The 20,031-nt window shown below is 36.2% G+C and overlaps 1 protein-coding gene across 1 annotated transcript in view; it reads right to left on the bottom strand.

The window, feature by feature from the left end:
* The window catches only part of MLLT3 (MLLT3 super elongation complex subunit), a 286,736-nt gene that overhangs the window by 93,708 nt on the left and 172,997 nt on the right, over positions 1–20,031 (bottom strand). Inside the window, exons 3-4 of the mRNA XM_050761331.1 lie at positions 18,634–18,716; positions 9,832–9,975 (exon numbers count right to left, since the gene is read on the bottom strand). Of these exons, the coding sequence (XP_050617288.1) occupies positions 9,832–9,975; positions 18,634–18,716 (227 nt within the window). The remainder of the gene's footprint in view (positions 1–9,831; positions 9,976–18,633; positions 18,717–20,031) is intronic.

The following is a 20,031-nucleotide window of genomic DNA, read 5'->3' as shown; positions in this document are numbered from 1 at the left end:
GGAAGGTGTGAATGATATTTACAAAGACAAGCTGCAAAATCTACATCTACAATAATCTATATTAAATTACAAATCTTAGGCCAGGTGCGCTGGCTCACGTCTATAATCCCAGCGTGATTAAGTGATCCACCTGAGGCGGGTGGATCACTTGAGGTCAGGAGTTCAAGACCAACCTGACCAACATGGTGAAATCTCGACTCTACTAAAAAATACAAAAATTAGCTGGGTGTGGTGGTGTACATCTGTAGTCCCAGCTACTCAGGAGACTGAGGCAGGAGAATCCCTTGAACCCAGGGGGCAGAGGCTGCAGTTATCCGAGATGGCGCCACTATATACCAGTTTGGGTGACAGAGCAAGACTCCATCTCAAAAACAAAAACAAAAATAGAAACAAAATATTTACAGATCTTTCCAAATAACTGATCTATGGATTAAACAGTCACACATACACACACACACACACACACACACACACACACACACGAACTAGTACATCATACTTCTGTATTGTCAAAACCATGAAGAGAAAATTTCAAATTTGTGCAAAACAGTTCTTTTCATTTCTGGGTCTTAAGCCAGTAAGTTTAATTTTGAGAAGCAGAGCCCCAGAAAGGGGAGCTGGGGGATGGGGGAGGAGAAAGCAATGGAACACATTAATGGTAAGTTCTTAACAACCAAAAAGTTTACATCAATCCTCTGAAGTGTGAGGACATAGAATAAAGTCATATATGTTTAAAATCTATGCAAGTTATGTTTAATATATTAAATGCAAAATATAGATTTTCAGTGGGATCTCATCTACATAAAAATACAATGTGAAATATTGACAGAGGTTATAATCACTGGAAAGATTACAATGATTTATTTTCTTCTTTTTTGCTTTTCTAGATGTCCACACTTCCTAAAATTAACACATACTTATTTTAAAATCAGGGAAAATGTTATATTCCTTCTTGAAACTAAAATATGTTCTTTCTGGTGGAACATTATTATTACGTCAAATCCTTGTAATCGAAACCTTTTACTTTTACCATTCCAAGTAACAAAAATCATGGTTTGACCCAAAATATAATAAATCTGCAGAAAAAAGAGGTCATGTTAATAAATAAACTACTTATTTGCTGACTACTTAACTATGTACCAGGTTGCACTTAATAATCTCAAATGGCAGAAAGGAGATATTATGCTTATTTTGGATTTATACAAACCTAAGTCCAAGGTAAATTAGCAGCAGATTCAAGAATTGAATTTGTGCCTTCAGATATAAAAATCAAATGTTCTTTTTGTTATACCATGGCTATATCCCTTTTGGTAATGAAGATTATTATATTAAACTACCTACCATCTATCCTCAACCCTTGAAAATGAACCATATATGCCTACTTCGAGTCTCAGACATTTGTTTCTTAAAGTGCTACCTTCAGTTCCTGATTATTGTCAGGTTTTCTTATAACTCATCGAACAAGAAAAAAGGCAGAAAACAAAATGTTAATCATAGCCCCCGTTCTCCTGCTCAATTTCCCCTAAAATTGTTGTCACTTAATATTATAGACTATGAAACCCAAAAATACCTGGCAAGGACAGTCAAAATAGGCAGCTGTGCTCATAGACAACTCCCTTACCATTCTAGAAGAGAATGAACTCAGATAAACTATTAGATACACTTTGTATGCATCCTTGAAACAAATACATAAAGAACTAGTACCTGAGCAAAGATGAAAGAGAGAAACAGAATCAACAGTTTTCAACTGCAATATCTGTGTATTTAAACAGAGAAACAATTATTTCTTAATCTGAAATTTCTCCAACATTCACATCCTTTCATATTTTTCCTTTTCTGTTCATTTCTTATTTTCTTGACTTTTTGTGCATGGGGGACAGGAGGTAGTAGCAGGATTAAGTGACAGCTTTAAGATATCACAGCATTTCCTTTCAAAACTAAATTCAGGTTACTACATTAAGAGCTTCGTACACACAGTCAGCTAAACTGTTACTGCAGGGAGGTCTGCAGAAAGAAATGGGGCACACTTTCCAATACTGACAACTACACACTAAAAAAAACTTTTCTTAGTACACATTCTAGGAACATCTCCCTCTCTCCTCTGTTTCTCTTTCAGTCTTTGCTCAGTTTACGCAGTGATGGCGTTTCAGCTTTCAGAAGAGTGGAAAGCTTGCCCCTATATTTTTCTTCGTCACTTAAAAAGTAAACAGTAGTTGGGAAGGAAGGAACAAATGAAGACAAGAAAGTTGTTTTATCGCACAGATTTTTCTGGTACATATTTTTAAAAGTCTGTAACTGCCCTGCAATCAACGTGTGTGACTTTAAGAAGACATTAAATCATAAAAACACTAAATAGTTCTAGATCCTTGAGGAATCGCCATACTGTTTTCCATAATGGTACCATATGACCCAGCCATCCCATTACTGGGTATATACCCAAAGGATTATAAATTATGCTGCTATAAAGACACATGCACACGTATGTTTATTGCAGCACTATTCACAATAGCAAAGACTTGGAATCAACCGAAATGTCCATCAGTGACAGATTGGATTAAGAAAATGTGGCACATATACACCATGGAATACTATGCAGCCATAAAAAAGGATGAGTTTGAGTCCTTTGTAGGGACTTGGATGCAGCTGGAATCCATCATTCTTAGCAAACTATCACAAGAACAGAAAACCAAACACCGCATGTTCTCACTCATAGGTGGGAACTGAACAATGAGATCACTCGGACTCAGGAAGGGGAACATCACACACCGGGGCCTATCATGGGGAGGGGGGAGGGGGGAGGGATTGCATTGGGAGTTATACCTGATGTAAACGACGAGTTGATGGGTGCAGCACAGCAACATGGCACAAGTATACATATGTAACAAACCTGCACATTATGCACATGTACCCTACAACTTAAAGTATAATAATAATAAATAAATTAAAAAAAAAAAAAAAAAAATATGTTCTCTTTTTAAAACAAGAAAAAAAAAAAAAAAAAAAAAAACACTAAATAGGTGGAGTGACATAAATAACTTCGTACTATCATGATCATGCTTTCCCTGAAACAATTTATGAGATCGACATTACATTTGGAATTAAGGTTCACAATTTTGACTTTCTACTTAACATTTATATGTATGTTCCACTTTCATGACTTAATTTTCCAGTTTTTGAGGGGAGGTGGCAGACAAGGTTATAGAAAGAAGGAGAAAATGCCAAATATGACAGAAAATTAGCTTCTAAGAAATAACCACATAAATGAAGCAGCCTGCTTGGTCTTACATTTATTTAAATAAACCACCTTTTATCAGTGCCAGTAAAAAAGCAGCAGCATTCTTTTATCTTTTAAAGCAGACAATTACAGAATTATATATATATCAGAAAATAATCAAAAAGGTACTTATTCCAAAACAAATATCCAAAAATCCAATGAAGCTGTCCAGTGGCAGCCACTAAAATAATCTTCTCTGTATTATTTTCTTTGAGTCATTTTTAAAATAAGCAGCCAGCTATCCATCTCTAGGCACTGTCTAGATGAGTTTGCCACAAAAGCCACTTATATTTTTAGAAGCCAAAGTCTTGACAAATCAGTTCCTAAGAACATAATTTGTTACACATCGAAGAAAGCTGAAAACACAGACCTTGGTTAAAGAGGCTTCCGTATCTTTTTGTAACCTTTCCAAATGTAAGTATGTGGGAAGAGTACCCATAAATTTAAGTTGAAACTGAAACACTTAGAATATTTCCAATTTAAAATACATTAAAATGTGGTCTTTGAAAGGAAATGAAAATGGCTTTTTAAGCATATGAAAAGTTGCTCACCATCACTCATGAGAGAAATGTGAATTACAAATGAGATGCCATTTTTCATCCATCAGATTGGGGGAGAGGGTAGTTTAATAAATCATCCTGTGGAGAAACAGGCACTCACATACTATTTGGTGCAGGCATAGAGTAATACAACTCTTCGGCAGGAAATGTGTACATGTCTACCAAAATTTAAATTTCACTTTGCCTTGGACCCACAATTCTACTCTAAGGAATTTATCCTACAGACATACCCATGTGCACAAAGAACTATGTATGAGTTTATTTACTACAGTATTACTGGTGTCCCAGAGGAAAACTTAGTGTACATCATGCTACACTGTGTGTATATTTACCTACTCAAAAAAATTAAAATTTGAGGAGAAGAGAATGTGATCCATACAGTTGAGAAATTAGAAGTGTTCTGAACTCCCCTACAAAGGAAACACTAAACCACCCTACAAAAGATTCATTCCAAATCCTTGTAATAAAATGCTGCGTTCAGATGGCTTGACACAGCTGCATTAGTGAAAGCTCCTTATCCTAGGATCCTTTTGGCTCTTTAATAAGCAAAACCCCTCGTTGGAGGTCCACTGTGGGCCTGAATTTCACTTGACAATCAGCAGCATTTCAGAAAGATTCCAATTTATTCCTTGCGAAAACAGATCATATATAAATGTAACTGTCACTCTCAGAAACAGGGCTGCATTATGCTGCAGATTTAATACAGACTGGAAGCATGTTCCCCATGTCTTCTCCAGCAAATCTTGCCAAATGGGCGTCTGAAATGTCCTACTGAAACAGGTGGTGTCTGAACAGAATTGGATTTCTGCCTATAGAAACCCTAGTTTTAACAACTGCTGTGGTTAGTTTTAATTTTCAGTCCTCAAAATTAACTGCTTGCCAGTGATTCAGAAATAGGACTGAACAACATGTTTAGACTTTGCCCTGTTTAATTGAGGAAAGGAAGGAAGGAAGGAGGGAGGGAGAGAAAGAAAGAGGGAGGGAAAGAAGAAAGAAAGGCAGTAGGAACAAACAAACACCCAACACCCTACCACTATCCCATAAAAAACAACAGAACCAAAGCAGGCCATTTGGTTTCCAGGCAAAAAAAAAAAAAAGAAAGAAATTGCAAAATAAACTTGATTTTCCAAAGATGCTTGCCTATTTTGTGCTTTCTTCATAGAAGCACAAGGATCCAACTACCTTGCTGGACATATATGTGAACTCTTCTAAGGAAACACATAGCCTTGAGAAGCGTTTAATCTGCTCAAAATTCAGAATTAAGAACAATGGTAATAATCTATTTTTCTAATGAAAAGTTACATCTTACAAAATATTCCAAGCCCTTTACACAAGCAAAATACAAACAGGCACTTTATACAAGCAAAATACAGAGTGCCAACACCTTGGAGAAAGAAACCACAGGCTAATCTTTAAACACAACACAGATCTATCAATGCGCTGGTCATACTAACTGGTGCTAAACATGTTTTCCTGTGAATAAATGTTGAGTAGCTTACACTAAATAGCAAATCTTTTTCACCATACCTTTAAGTGCCTGATATAAAGATGGTTAAGCATCTGTTGATATTCTAAACCAGTAATTGAGGGGAAAAGAACTAAGGTACTAGGTATCTACTATGTGCCATACACCATGGTTACACGTTCCCTATGAGGAAAACACTGCCATATTCGCCTCACAGCTAATAAACTGAGATACAAAAAGATGCAATGGTTTTTCCCAGGGTTACCCAGCTTGAAGATGATAAAGGTTTTATCTAAACCAACCTGACTTTAAAACTTTTCCAATTGTATCACACTTCTTTCCAACCAGAAATTCAGAAAGACAAGTTAGTAGAACCATAAATTTTAGTTCCCCAACATACAATATCTAATATAGAGTATATGTTTACTTTGCCAGCACCTCAAAGAAAAGTTCCTCTTCTTTCATCTGTCTTATAGTAACAGATGTCAAACTCTTCTGCAATATTTTCAGTATGACTGAATTCCAGCTACTAAAAAGTGATAAGTGAATAGAGAGAAAATTACCTGTCATGATCACAAGCCTTTTAATCTTAATATCCTAATGAGCACAATTTGAGAATCACTGATCCAAAAGGGATCAATCAGTTCATTCTTTAAAAATGGGAAATACATAGAAATATCTCAGCAAATACAGAGGTGCTTCTCCACAGAGTACATTTGGTCCTTTTGCTTAAAATTAAAAGACAGATTATGTGTGATCTTGCCCTCAAAAGTTTACTGCTCACTGCTCTCTTCCCTCTACCAGTCAAAGAATAAAGATCTCAAAGGAAATATCCTCCCTTAATATAATAATATACTAAAATTTATATAATAAATATGAATAATAATTTTTATAATAAGTTCTCAAGTTGTTCTTTCCCATTTCATAACCCCTACCCTCTTTTTCTTACTTAAAGCTTGACAAGGGGCTGGATGCAGTGACTCACACCTGTAGTCCCAGCACTTCAGAAGGCCTAATGGGGCTGATCACTTCAGCTCAGGAGTTCAAGACCAGCCTGGGCAACATGGGAAAACCCTGTCTCTACAAAAAATACAAAAATTAGTCAGGTGTGGTAGTCTGTGCCTGTTGTCCCAGCTACTCAGGAGGCTGAGGTGGGAGGATCACTTGAGCCAAGGAGGCTACAGTGAGCCTCCTTGGAAGCTACAGTGAGCCATGACTGCACCACTGCACTCCAGCCTAGGTGACAGAGTAAGACCCTATCTCAAAAAATAAAAATAAAAATCTACCAACCTGGGCAGCATAATAAGACCCTGTCTCTACAATTTTTTTTTTTTTTTTAATTAGTAAATGTGGTGGCATGTATCTGTAGTCACGGCTATTTGGGAAGCTGAGGTGGGACGTTCATTTCAGCCTGGCAAGTCAAGGCTGCAGTGTACAAAAATCAAGCCACTGCACTCCAGCCTGGGCAACAGAGTGAGACTCTACCTCAATTTAAAAAAAAAAAAAAAAAAAAAAAAAAAAAAAAAGGTTTGACGGGCTAGTTCCTAAACCAAATCCACAATTTCCCCAGCAAGTTCCCATGAGCTCTCCAATTTAGAGGAAACTACTTTCAGGGTCCTATAAAATAAATCACTCTGTATTCAATACTCTCAGAAAATAATGTTTAAGTCTAAATGTGCCCTGCCCACAATATTTTTTCTTTTATAACAAGAATGTACTTAATATTACGGAGCCATGTCACAGAAAAACACAGGGTACATTTCTTCTAAGGGGGACATAACACCAAGTTTTGAGACTATTTAGGAAATAGTATGACATTGAAATTAAAAACAAAATCCAGTGAAAAGAATAGAATGTTACTGACCCCTCTCCCAAAAAAGTTGTTATAGGCTTATAGATTATGAAGTAGAAAAAATCTGCAGTTTTTCAAGATTCTCTGGCAAAAGTTCTTTCAAATTATTTTCTTCTAAGAGCTAAAAAAACATTTTTTCCAAGATGCTTCCAGCTCTAAAAACAACCTTTCTGATCTCTTGAAAAGCGACACTCAACTTTTAATAGCTCCATGTACTTTTTAGTTTAAAAGAAAAAAGTAAAAGAGAGGGAACCATAGTCAAACACGAAGTTTACTCCACCCATGCCTTAAGTTATATATAATGACTAGAAGAAGGGTTCAATTTTTTTTTCCTTTTAAGGTAGAATATATACATCTATGTTGCACACATAATCTTTAGGTATAAGGAGGAAAGTATCCTTTCTCCCATCACAAAACGCAGGCCAAAAAAAAAAAAAAAAAGAAAAGTTTATCTGAAGACACAATCGTGAACTCATTTCTCACAAAATCAGAATGGCTCATAAGTTAGTAACACCATGATAGGCTGCATTAATACTAAGACAAGACAAATGGTTAAAGCCAGGTATAAATAATATAAGGCAGTCAAAAATCTAGGTAAGTCAAAAAAAGTTTATTAGTCTATTGATTTCTTTTTACATTTCTATAGAAGTTCATTTTAATCTTCCCATATGAAATGGACAAAATCTGTAGAATTACTATGATTTTTAATGAATTTTTAAGTGTTTATTTTACTGCAAAATTCACTGTGATTAGTCCCTTAAATAACTTGTAATATTTCAAATAGCATATGCCTGGAATAGTTCACATTTTATTATTTTAGACTGTTGTCAAGACACAGTCTAATTCTAATAGGAAAATATCTGCTGGCTTCAAACAGCACTTAAACACAAAGAAGGAAAGTTGGAAGTCAAGAAAAATCATTCTGAGATAAAGGCTGAGTAGAGCACAAGATGAGAAAATCAACTACAGACCTTATCAGGATGCAGTGCTGCACTTTGCTGCATTATCACTGACTGTAACCTCTTTTCCAGCTCACAGGCAACCCTCTACTTCTCTGGGACTAAGTGGTTGCTTTAAAAAGTTCTTGTGTCATATTTACGTTTTCCTACGACCCTTATCAGAAGCATGATGTACTTGAGTTCCATAATTTGCACACTCTAATTACCCACCCAACTACACAACCCAAAAGAGATAATCAGAAATGTAAAATGCCAAATTCTTAAGAAAAAAAATGAGGCTGATTAGGATGTAAAATGGACCAGTTGATTGTTAAGGGCATAGACTTAGGTAAATAGCATCAACACTATACTCCTGATAACCATAAAAGGAGTAAAATAGAGTTACTTTTCCAAACAACTTCTTTAATAGTTTTATAATAAGTTCCTAATTTTAAAATAAGATGTGTTACAAAAGCCCATTTCTTCATGAAACTGTATTTCCCCCATAAAATACTCTAAGTGGCATTTCATTTCCAAAGCTGGCCCAATACCCACTTTTCTACTGACATACATACAACAAGGAATGAAACATGGTAAAAGTACTTGCAATGCTTCAAACACATATTCATAATTCAGGTAAAAGGGCAGCAGCCTAGCAAAACAGAACTCAAAAAATAAGGTTCACATCACCCAGAATAGTCACACAATTATATATATGGGCAACTCTCTCATAAGAGGAACAATAGCTTTTCTTAGGTTCTCAAAGTGGTTGTTCATGTATCCAATAAAGAAAACTATGCCACAAAAAAACCACCTCCTTCCTACAAAGCCCTCAGGTAGAGTTTATCAGTGATATAAGGCATCTTGGCGGGTTATGGTCTACAAATGCATATAGAAAATAACTTCATAAATAGAAAACTGTGCAAAAACCTTCCAGAGAAACTGGAAGTGAAGTGAAGATGATCCTGGAGAAAAGAACACATTTCAAAATAGACAGGGTGTGAAGTGCCCACATAATATGATACGTAAGTTCATGTGAAGTAGGAGCTGATGATCCCAGTGACACTCATTGTCAAATAGATTTTGACCAATCAATAGTGTTTGTACAGCTGACCCAGCTTCAGAAGCAAACATTCCAAATGTTTATGTTTGCAAGAGGTACCACTTAAAATTCTTTCCCATACTAGTCAAATCACAAGGGCAAAAATTTACAACACTTTTGCTACCATTACTTTAAAAAGGAAAATCCATCTTTTATCGACACAAAATTCAAACAAACAGAAATGCGTATTTAAATGACTCAAACATGTAATATGAGTGAAGATACTTTTTCTATTAATTGTGATCAAGAAAATTTGGATTTCTTTTTATATAATTTTTAATGTGACTTGCAACTTAACCCAAAAGTTTCTATAACTGATACAACACAGTTCAGATATTAATCTTTTCTTAAATGAGGAGAGTTTATTGCTTATTTGTTTTGGCATTTTGTCATAATTAAATTTGAGCTGCATAGATTTTAAGACTGTTTTAATACATAGTGTAATTTCAAACTTATACCTATCTAAAATATTATTGTCTACCTCTTCATCTGAACACATGAATCCACAATTAAGCCATCAAGTTACATCATCTCTTTTTACCTCTCCCAAAACCTTATACTTTTTAACACATCAGGAACTAGTTTTTTTTTGTTTTTTGTTTTATAATAGGAATGCTTTTCACAAGAGAGTGCCACTTACCCCTCCTGCCTTCAGCAACTTTCTCCTAAAGTCCTCTGTGGGGTTGTTGAAAGTTAGCTTTTCACAGCGGAGGTGATTCACTGGTGGATGGCCTTCAAGATGCAGGAATAAGTCATAATCAAAGCGGACTTTCCTAGGTTCTTCCTGGAGGTTAACAAAATTTATGAAAGACAAAAGAGAGGCATAAGTGAAATTTTAAAAGCAAAATTTACTCCTCATAAGAAATAGAAAAGACCTAAGACATCTAACAGCTAAACTGTCAAAGCAGTACTGGGGGAAAAAAGTATCATGGAATCATCAATGAAACAAAATGGAAATATCTGACAAATTAGTTTCTTTTGTTAGGGGAAACGAAATGAGAAAAACTTCTCATCTTCCCCATGATCTTTTAGGTAACAGGATACCAGCAACACAGCCACCCAACTAGAAACCAAGCACATTCCTTCCTCTTCCCTACCCCACTACACTCACCATCAAAGGCTGCCATTTTCTCCATAAATATTTCTTCAAACAAGCCCTCTAACTCCTACTACTAGGCTCTTACTCATGGCCCAAACTACTATAAACTCTTTACTTTGGGATATATTCTCTTCAATTCCACCTCCATTCAGGCCTTAAGATTATCTGTATGAAACAAAAATCTAGCCATTTTCACTTCCTAATTAAAATTTCAACAGTTTCCAATGGCCATTAGGCTAAAAACCCTAATCTCACCTGAATGCCACATAAGGGCCTTCATAATCTGGCTCTTGGCTTCATATCCTACCATTCCCCTTCTCTCCATCTGATGGCCTAGCAATATCCCACTGCTGGTTGCTTCCCAGTAACTACCATGTTGTAGGTTACCTCTGGTTTCATTCTTGCTTTGCATTACTACCTTCACTGCCTACCTCCATTTCTCTACCTACTGCTTTACCTACGTAACTTCTCATCCTTCCCAACTTATGATTTCACTTTTGGAAAACCTTCCCTTAACTCTCAGCTCCCCACTGCCTCTCCTCTACCCTGTATGCATCTTTCTCTTACCCTTGCCACATCTTAGAATAATTGACTTCTTATTATCACCATTTACTCTGCTGGATCAGAAGATTGTTGAAAGTAGGAACAATGTTTGAATCATCATTGTATCCTCAAAAACTAGTTTATGACTATACACAGTAGAAATGCAGTAAGTATCTGTGAGATTAATAAGAATGGCATTTTTCTGAATAAATAACTAGGACAAAATAGCATCTTATGCAAAAGAACACAATAATTAGAATTTCATGATACCTAGGTTCAACTCTCAAGCCATTACTTAAGTTGACTGAACATTTACCCCTCTCTACACATTGATCTTTAGCCACGCAAGGTGAAAATACAGACTCAAGATAATAATGACAACTAATACGTACTTTAATATTCATCTCATTTAATTCTCACTGCTCTTTTTGGGGCAGATGTGAGCCTTGTTTTATTGTTACATTACTAATACATGATGAAACAAAAATGATTTGAATCCATTTCTTTTGACTCAAGGGTCTTAGCACCTGAAACTGTCAGAATATAAGAATTAACTACTCAAAATTCATGGTTTCCACTTCCTCATCCAAACTTCCCAAATCATAATCTCTACTCATTTCTTCAGTACTCCTTCACTTCCACTACAATCTGACATGAAACCTACTTTTTCTCTCTCTTATCAGGATGCCATTCTCTCCTGGTTTTCCTCAAAGTTTACTGGCTGTTCCTTCTCAATATTCTTCGTGGACTTTCTTCTCTTTCTTCGTTGACCCTTAAATGTGCTTTACCTTTCTGCAAAGTTTCCCAAGGAGATGACACCTATTCACAAGGAGTCAGTTCCGCCTGTGTGACAGTGACTCCCCTAAGTGTATCTCCAGCCCAGCTCTCATTGGCTGCCACATACATGTGTTCCACAGGTTGACTTATGGCAGCATCCAATTCATGCATATGTGTCTTTTGTCCTATCCTCTATTATCTTGGAAAACAGCAATTCTAACTGCTTGCCAAGGTTAAAATACACAAAAACCATTCCCAACTGTTCCTTCTTCCTCACTCACTACAGTAAAATTTTCTCTAAGTTCTATTTAGCATTCGTCCTTATGAACTTTCAAATCCACCTATCCTTTCCTCTAAGGCATAAATATTGTCCTAGCTTAGACCACCACCATTCTTCATTTGATGTCCTCCCTGATTTTGAACTTACCTCATTCTACTTCCCACAATGACCAGAGAATGAGCTTTCTAACACAAAAACCAGATTACAGCTTTCCACTGATATAAAAGCCTTTAATGGTTCATCATTTTCTGCAATAAAATCCCACTTCCTTGGAATAACCATTGCAGTCTCTTACTACCTTTCCTACATTTCTTTTGATATCTTACTATACTGTTTTCCCACACCTTTGAAGCATCTGCAGTTCCCCAATACTTCACATTAATTCATTCATTTGGCCTTTCACAAGTAGTGCTCCTCAAACCTAAAATGTCCTCCCTCCCAGCATAGCTCCCCTCCTATTGCCTAGTTAATGCAAACTCATTATTCAAGACCCAGCTAAAGCATTAATTCCTCTGGAAAGTCTTTCTCACTCTCCCAATATAATCTGAATTAGACGTCCTTCATAGCATTCCTCTATTAAAGTAATTATCACATTTAGTTATGATCATTTTTTATCTGTCTCTCCTCCAAGTTGTAAAACAGAAGATGCAACTTTAGAGTTAATTTTAAAAGGAGAGCGTAACTGGGAGCATAAACTAGTAAAGCCTTTTTGGTAGACATCTTGACAATATCTGTCAACATACTAAATACATATGATGTTTGACCCAGTAATTCTACCTCTAAGAATCTCTTCCATAGAAATATTCAAATATAGGTACAAAAATATACTCTAAAATGTTCATGGTAGCATTGCTTATAATAACAAGAAACTAAGAATTATCTTCATCATTACCATATAACACCATTCAGGTGTTTAAAAATACTGACTTTGAAAGGTATATTGGACTCGGGAAGGGGAACATCACACACTGGGGCCTATCATGGGGAGGGGGGAGGGGGGAGGGATTGCACTGGGAGTTATACCTGATGTAAATGACAAGTTGATGGGTGCTGACGAGTTGATGGGTGCAGCACACCAACATAGCACAAGTACACATATGTAACAAACCTGCATGTTATGCACATGTACCCTAGAACTTAAAGTATAATAATAATAATAAATAAATAAATAAATAAAAAGGCATATTGCTAACTGAAGGCAAGTCACAAAAAAATATTAAATCATGCCCCTGCCAATCTATGCTGACACACATTTTATCTATGCAAATACATGGAGGGAAATCTGGGAAGACTGTACCAAATAGTTAACAATCATTAAATGTAGTCAAAGGACTAAAACTCCTAAGTTCTATTCCATATACTTTTACTAAGAAAATACATACTCCTGTACACTTTCTGAAAGAGAAAAACATATTGAAGAATACATTAATTACCAGCATAAAAAGAATGAGGTAATATCAACATCACTTTATAGTCTACAACAGTCTAAAACAGAACAAAAACATCACTTTTCAATAAAACCAACGGTAAGCACCACAGAAAATGACTCTCCGAATCCTGAGTATGATTTTTTTAAGATTTTTTTTTTTAAGTAAGAAAAAAGTACTCATAAACTTGTGCTCTGGCCAACTGAATATCTTCTCTTAGAAGGCAGACATCGATATTATGTCAGTCTATGCTCCTCAGAAAACATTCTTCTTCAAAGTTCAAATAAGAAAGCATGTGCTTACTCTCTGTATAAAAATAATACATTTCCTAGAGGTGGAAATCTGTTTTTGGCAATATCAAGTTACCCTCTCTCATTCTGCAGAAACTTCAGTCCTTGACATTTACTCTCTCTTTTATGAGATCATATTGAAAGAGAGAAGCATGGGATCCTTTCAAACATAAATCGATTATGTTTCAGTGTCCCTGTTGGTTCAGAGTTTCTGAAACACACAATTCTCACAAATAGGCTTGTTTTGTTGGACACAAATACAAAATAAGACAGAATTAACATATACAAACTCAAGAGACGTACTGACACTCTACTACCCCCTTGACCCTGACAGCTCAAATAAATGAGCAGAATTGAAGACGAGCTCATTACAGAAGCAGGAAAAACACAAGGATGGGAATGTGACCAAGGACAGGGTATCTTTAATATGTAGAATTAAGACTCTTCCACCATTACCTGGAATTATTTTTTTTCTGCTTTCCCTCATTCCTATGAAAACTCTGAACAACACTTTTTCATGAACCATTTAATATGGTTTGGCTGTGCCCCCACCCTAATCTCATCTTGAATTGTGGTTCCCATAATCCCCATGTGTCTTGGGAGGCAATTAGATTATGGGGGTGTTCTCTCATGCTGTTCTTATGATAGTGAGTGAGTTCTCACAAGATCTGATGGTTTTATAAGAGGCTTTTCCCCACTTTGCTCTGCATTTTTCTCTCCTGCTGCCTTGTAAAGAAGGACATGTTTGCTTCCCCTTATGCTAGAATTGTAAGTTTCTTGAGGCCTTCCCAGCCATGCAGAACTGTGAATCAATTAAACCTATTTCCTTTATAAATTACCCAGTCTCAGGTGTTCATAACAATGTAAGAAGGGACTAATACATCATTACTACAATGGATGTTTATTCTTCAAGACAGAGTTGAATAAACTCCAGGGATAAATAAAATAATAAATATACAAAATAAATAAATGAACACTCTGAAGCAAGAGCCTAGACCTATTAAATTTTTACCAATGGATCATTTCAGTAATATGAAAAATAAAAAATACATCCAGCTGGACCTTGGGGAATAAGCCAGACGCAGAAAGACGAGTACTGTCTGAGTCCATTTATATGAAATATCTAAAACAGATATTATGTAAGATTTTAAATTCATAAAATCAAAGACTGAAATGGTGGTTACCATGGGCTGGGGAGAGGGGAAAATGAATTGTCAATCAACAGGCATTAAGTTTCAATTAAGTAAGATGAATAAGCTCTAGAGATCTGCTGTACATTGTAACTATAGTCAACAATAAGGTATTGTACACTTAATACACTTAAAATTTAAGAAGTTAGATCTCACATTAGGTGCTCTTACAAGTTAAAATTAGAAAAAATAAAGAAACAAATATATCTAGCTCAGAGATCTAGATCAGACTATAGTAAACATTTGGTTTCTAAGACATCCTAAGAAAACAACACAGTGGCAAAGCAGTAATTCCTTTCTTAACTAAGAAATTAGTAATATATAGAAAAGTACTTAAAATGCTATATCCATGTGCCCTCTACTGAGATTAAACAGATAACACTTCCAGAGATTTGCTTTATCTTTTTCTTCAAAGAAATAAAATTTGGCCAGTCGGGGTGGCTCACACCTGTAATCCTAGCACTTTGGGAGGCAGAGGTGGGCAGATCGCTTGAGCTCAGGAGCTCAAAACCAGCCTGGGCAACATGGTAAAACTCTGTCTCTACAAACAATACAAAAATTTGCTGGGGGTAGTGGTGCATGCCTGTGGTCCCAGCTACTTGGGAAGCTGAGGTAGAAGGATCACTTGATCTTAGGAAGCGGAGGTTGCAGTGAGCTGAGATTGCACCACTGCACTCCAGTCTGGGTGACAGAGTGAAACCCCATCAAAACAAAACAAAACAAAACAAAAGAACTTCATATGTGTAAACTTCTCCATTCCTCTCCTCCGGTAACTAATGCCCTTAAGTTCCTGTGTTATCATTCCAGCATATGCTCTTATACTAAATACATACCTCTCCAGAACACCATTATTCATTTTAGTAATTTCTTTAAAAAATACACAAATGATATAACCATGTACATATATTTCTGCAACTTTTAAGTCATCATTTTTTGAGACTTACTCATGTTGCCACACTAAATACTGTACAGAATTCTAAGGATTACTTAATTACCATTTACTGATCCTCATCTCTACATAGGGCCAATTAGGTGTATCCTACTTTTCCATATTACAAACACTGAAATATATATGTATTATTGTGTACATGTGAAAACAGAAATCATTATAAAGTATGAAATTTTAAAGAAAGCCTAAAACTAGAAAATAGAAATAAGCTAATCTATATACTAAAGAGAACATCTAAAATGTTCCACCTGTGTCTATTTTACAATGGCCACAAAGGAAGAGCTGTTTTTCATCTCATATGCTGCTTTCTTCCCTTATATTTTAAGAAAATAAAATCCCCCACAAAGTGAATATATGTCTTACAGTCATAATGACTACCCAATGTGCCTTCATTATATCTTGCTTTTACTCTGTTCCATGAATTTCAAGAAGACTGAATATGTGTGTGCGTGTGCGCACATGCGCGCGTGTGTGTGCGCGTGCGCGCGTGGTAGGGAGTGATACTTGCTGCCTCTTCATCCTTTACTTGTTCTCTTCTTAAATCTGGCATATGGGGAAATTCCAGTTATTTTTGTAAAGCAGGAAACTGAGCAATTCATAAAATAGATTCCTCTGCTTAACTCAGAGCTTGTACAAATGACCAGAAACGTTAAAAACAAGAAAAGAGAGAAGATACTTCACTGCATCATTATTTCCAAACTGAGGTCAATGCAATGTCAAACTAACTTTGCTGGTGGGAAGGCAGTGGCATAATCATAACCATTATTGTCTTCTCATAACAGATCATAATTGCCTATTCTTTAATTTCTTTGAGATAAGAACTCTGCTGGCTTGAAGGGCTAGATTGTTCCTATAATGTAGCCCAATCTCTAGATGAAATACAACACTGGATATGAGGATGTGACAAGAGGGAAGAAAAGCACCATATGATCTTCATCACTTAAACTTCTAAGATATTAAAAGGGTAGTGGGAAAGATGGGAGATAGAGACAGGCTCTAAATTTCTTCCCATAAACATACCGCTTAAATTAAAATTACACTGAAAAATGAGCAAAGGATATGAATAGTCACTTCTCCAAAAAAAAAATACAAATGAATAATGAGCATATGAAAAGATGTTCGAACTTGTAAGTCATCAAAGAAATGCATATAAAACCAAAACGAGGTGTACTTCACATCTACTAGGATGACTATAATATACAATAACAAGTAACAAGTATTGGAGAAATTGATGGTGAAGGAAAAAGAGAAGAAATAAAAGAAAGCCAAAAACCATTTTCTTAAGGGAAACAGAACTTGAAATGAGAAAAATGAGCACTTCAATATGAAGGTATATCACATGAGCAGATATAAATACATCTCAACAATTTGATTTGATGACAAATATGTGAACGATTCAGTGGTATCACCACTAAGAAAGATAATTATTATTCTAGCAAAGAGTTATTGCTAGACAGCACAGAAGTTAGGAGTATAGCCAATGGAGAGAAAGACCTAGATCATGAATCTGGTTTTAACACTTTCTAACTGCTGAACTGAGCACTGAGACTGCTATAAGTTAAAAAAGCCAGTGTGACACTGTTCCAGTGGAAGGGACTGCACATTAAAGAGTGGCTTATCAGTGGTTCTCTTACTAAGCATCAGAAGGACTAGTAAATATGCAGATTCCTAGGCCCTACCTCCAGAGATTCTGATTTGATAGATCTGAATCTATCAAATTTGATAGGGTTGAATTTGAGAATCTCATTTCTAACCCGTTCTTAGGGTAATGCTAATGCTATCCCAAGGACCATATTTTACTGAGCACTGGTTTGGATAACATGATATTCTATTTGCTCAGTTCCTTAAGAGAAAAAAAAAGCCAATTACCTGACTTTTCAACAGGTTTTAGAAATGATATCTCTGGAGGAAAAATAAGGAATATAATAATTAGCATTTTAAGTGCTTATCTATAAGGTACTATTCTAAATACTTTGCAGAAGTTTATTTTATCTAATCCTACTAACCACCTTTTGAGGTAAGTACTCTTATCTCCTCATTTCATAAATAAGGAAAGTAAGCTCCACAGAGGTTGAGCAATTTGTCTGGCATTATACAATCTGTGTGCTATGCCACATATGTAGTACTGAAAACTTTTTTTTTTTTTGAGATGGAGCCTCACTCTGTCACCCAGGCTGGGTGCAGTGGTGTGATCTCGGCTCACTGCCATCTCCGCCTCCCGGGTTCAAGTGATTCTCTTGCCTCAGCCCCCTGTGTAGCTGGAATTACAGGTGTCCACCACCACACCCAGCTAATTTTTGTATTTTTAGTAGAGACGAGGTTTCACCATGTTGGCCAGGCTGGTCTCGAACTCCTGACCTCAAGTGATCTGCCTCGGCCTCCCAAAGTGCTGGGATTACAGGTGTGAGCTACTGCGCCTGGCCTGAAAACTTTTAAATTCAGTAAAATCCATATATCTGAAGTTGAAATAACTATATACATGTATGGTGTGGGTATCAGCTAAAGATAAAATGAGATTATTCTTTGCAAGCCTCAAAAAAATTCTACAGATATGAAAATGAGAAAAGCAGCATTTTACTGAAAAACTATAATTCTTCTTTTCTATTTTACAAACATATTTATCTTTTCCATATGGTAATCACTCCTCTCTTTAAAGGAACACTTAATGAATTTCATATAATCTGACTTCATTTAATTAAAATTATCTTCTTCTAGCCACTTCCTTGATAATTAAGGGTAATGATAGCCAAAATTCCTAGAAGACAAATTTAACTTTTATTTTAATATCATCTAGTGACAGAAGTGCTTATGAGTCAAAATTATTTTAAACATCATTTGGCTAATGGTGGATCTTCTACTGAAAGATTAATGGGTAAAGATTACATACCTTGTTTTTAAAATAAACCTCAATTGGCAAAATGAAACCAGCATACCCAGATTCTTCTACTTTGTAAGGTGGATCTTTGCACACTGCAACATTAAGAAAGAAAATAGGTAAGATGAGAATAGACAAAAAGACATTCTTCTTTTTTTTAAAAAAAAAAAAATCCCATTCTACCGTCTAGATCACACCCAATTTTCATAGCCCCTTGCCAAAACAAACCCCCAGTTGAGTCTCTGATCTATCCTTTATTTCTTCTCCAGAAACCGTAACAATAATTTCTCTTATGTAAAGCAGATATGTAATTCATTTATTCAAATCTTGGTGGAGAATAGCTCATCACAGTCAACCATGATTATTAATGAGTGAACTTCACTTGTTATTACCCTACCCTAAAGCTTTAGGGAAACTGATGATTGCTCCCTATAACCCAAAGTTTGAAAAGAACTGTAAGCTTCCTAACAAGAGTATTATCTATGTCTAGTCTTTGATGCAAATCACTCTCCACCTTAACTCCTGACTTGTCTGAGATGTCCTGACTTCTTTTTTATTTTTATTTATTTATTTATTTATTTTGTGAGACAGAGTTTCGCTCTTGTTGCCCAGGCTGGAGCGCAATGGTGCAACCTCGGCTCACCGCAACCTGCCCCTCCCCGGTTCAAACGATTCTCCTGTCTCAGCCTCCCAAGTAGCTGGGATTACAGGCATGCGCCACCACACAAGCTAATTCTGTATTTTTAGTAGAGACGCGATTTCTCCATATTGGTCAGGCTGGTCTCGAACTCCCAACTCAGGTGATCTGTCTGCCTCGGCCTCCCAAACTGTTAGGATTACAGGCATGAGCCACCGTGCCTGGCCTAGAGATGTTCTGACTTCTATGCCATCTGCTTTCCTTAGAAAATCCCAAAACCAGCGTTTCTCTATGACACATAACCTCCCTCCTTCACCCACCCAAAAGGAATGTTTACTGAAATACCAACATACATGTAAACACTTAAGATCTAATCACATCATAAGAATACAAAAGAAACAATAAGGCTTTTATTTCTCATGGAGTTAAAAGGAAGCAAGACTATTAGGCAAGCTCTTGGGGAATGAGAGACCCTAAGAAGCTAAATAGGATTTCATTCCACTAAACTTTCAATTAAATGAAAATCAATCACAAGCCAACTGAAACCATTCTAGTTAAGACTACATTTTGGTGGTATCATGAAGTAAACACGTACATGCCAAATACCAAGGCCACACACACTGATGCCCTGAGTCCTCTTCAGCAGCCCCAGCTTACCTGTCCCTTTGTCACCTACCAAAACCCCTCTGCTTCATTCCAATGCATTTCCCCCAAATGCGCCCAGCATTTCCCACCAGTGCCTAGTCCTCTTTCTGTCCCTTCTACCACACCTT

Source organism: Macaca thibetana, chromosome 15 (assembly GCF_024542745.1).
Source record: "Macaca thibetana thibetana isolate TM-01 chromosome 15, ASM2454274v1, whole genome shotgun sequence".
Lineage (NCBI taxonomy): Eukaryota > Metazoa > Chordata > Mammalia > Primates > Cercopithecidae > Macaca > Macaca thibetana.
Note: the sequence above shows the minus strand (reverse complement) of the source record. Positions and strands in the feature narration are given on the sequence as shown.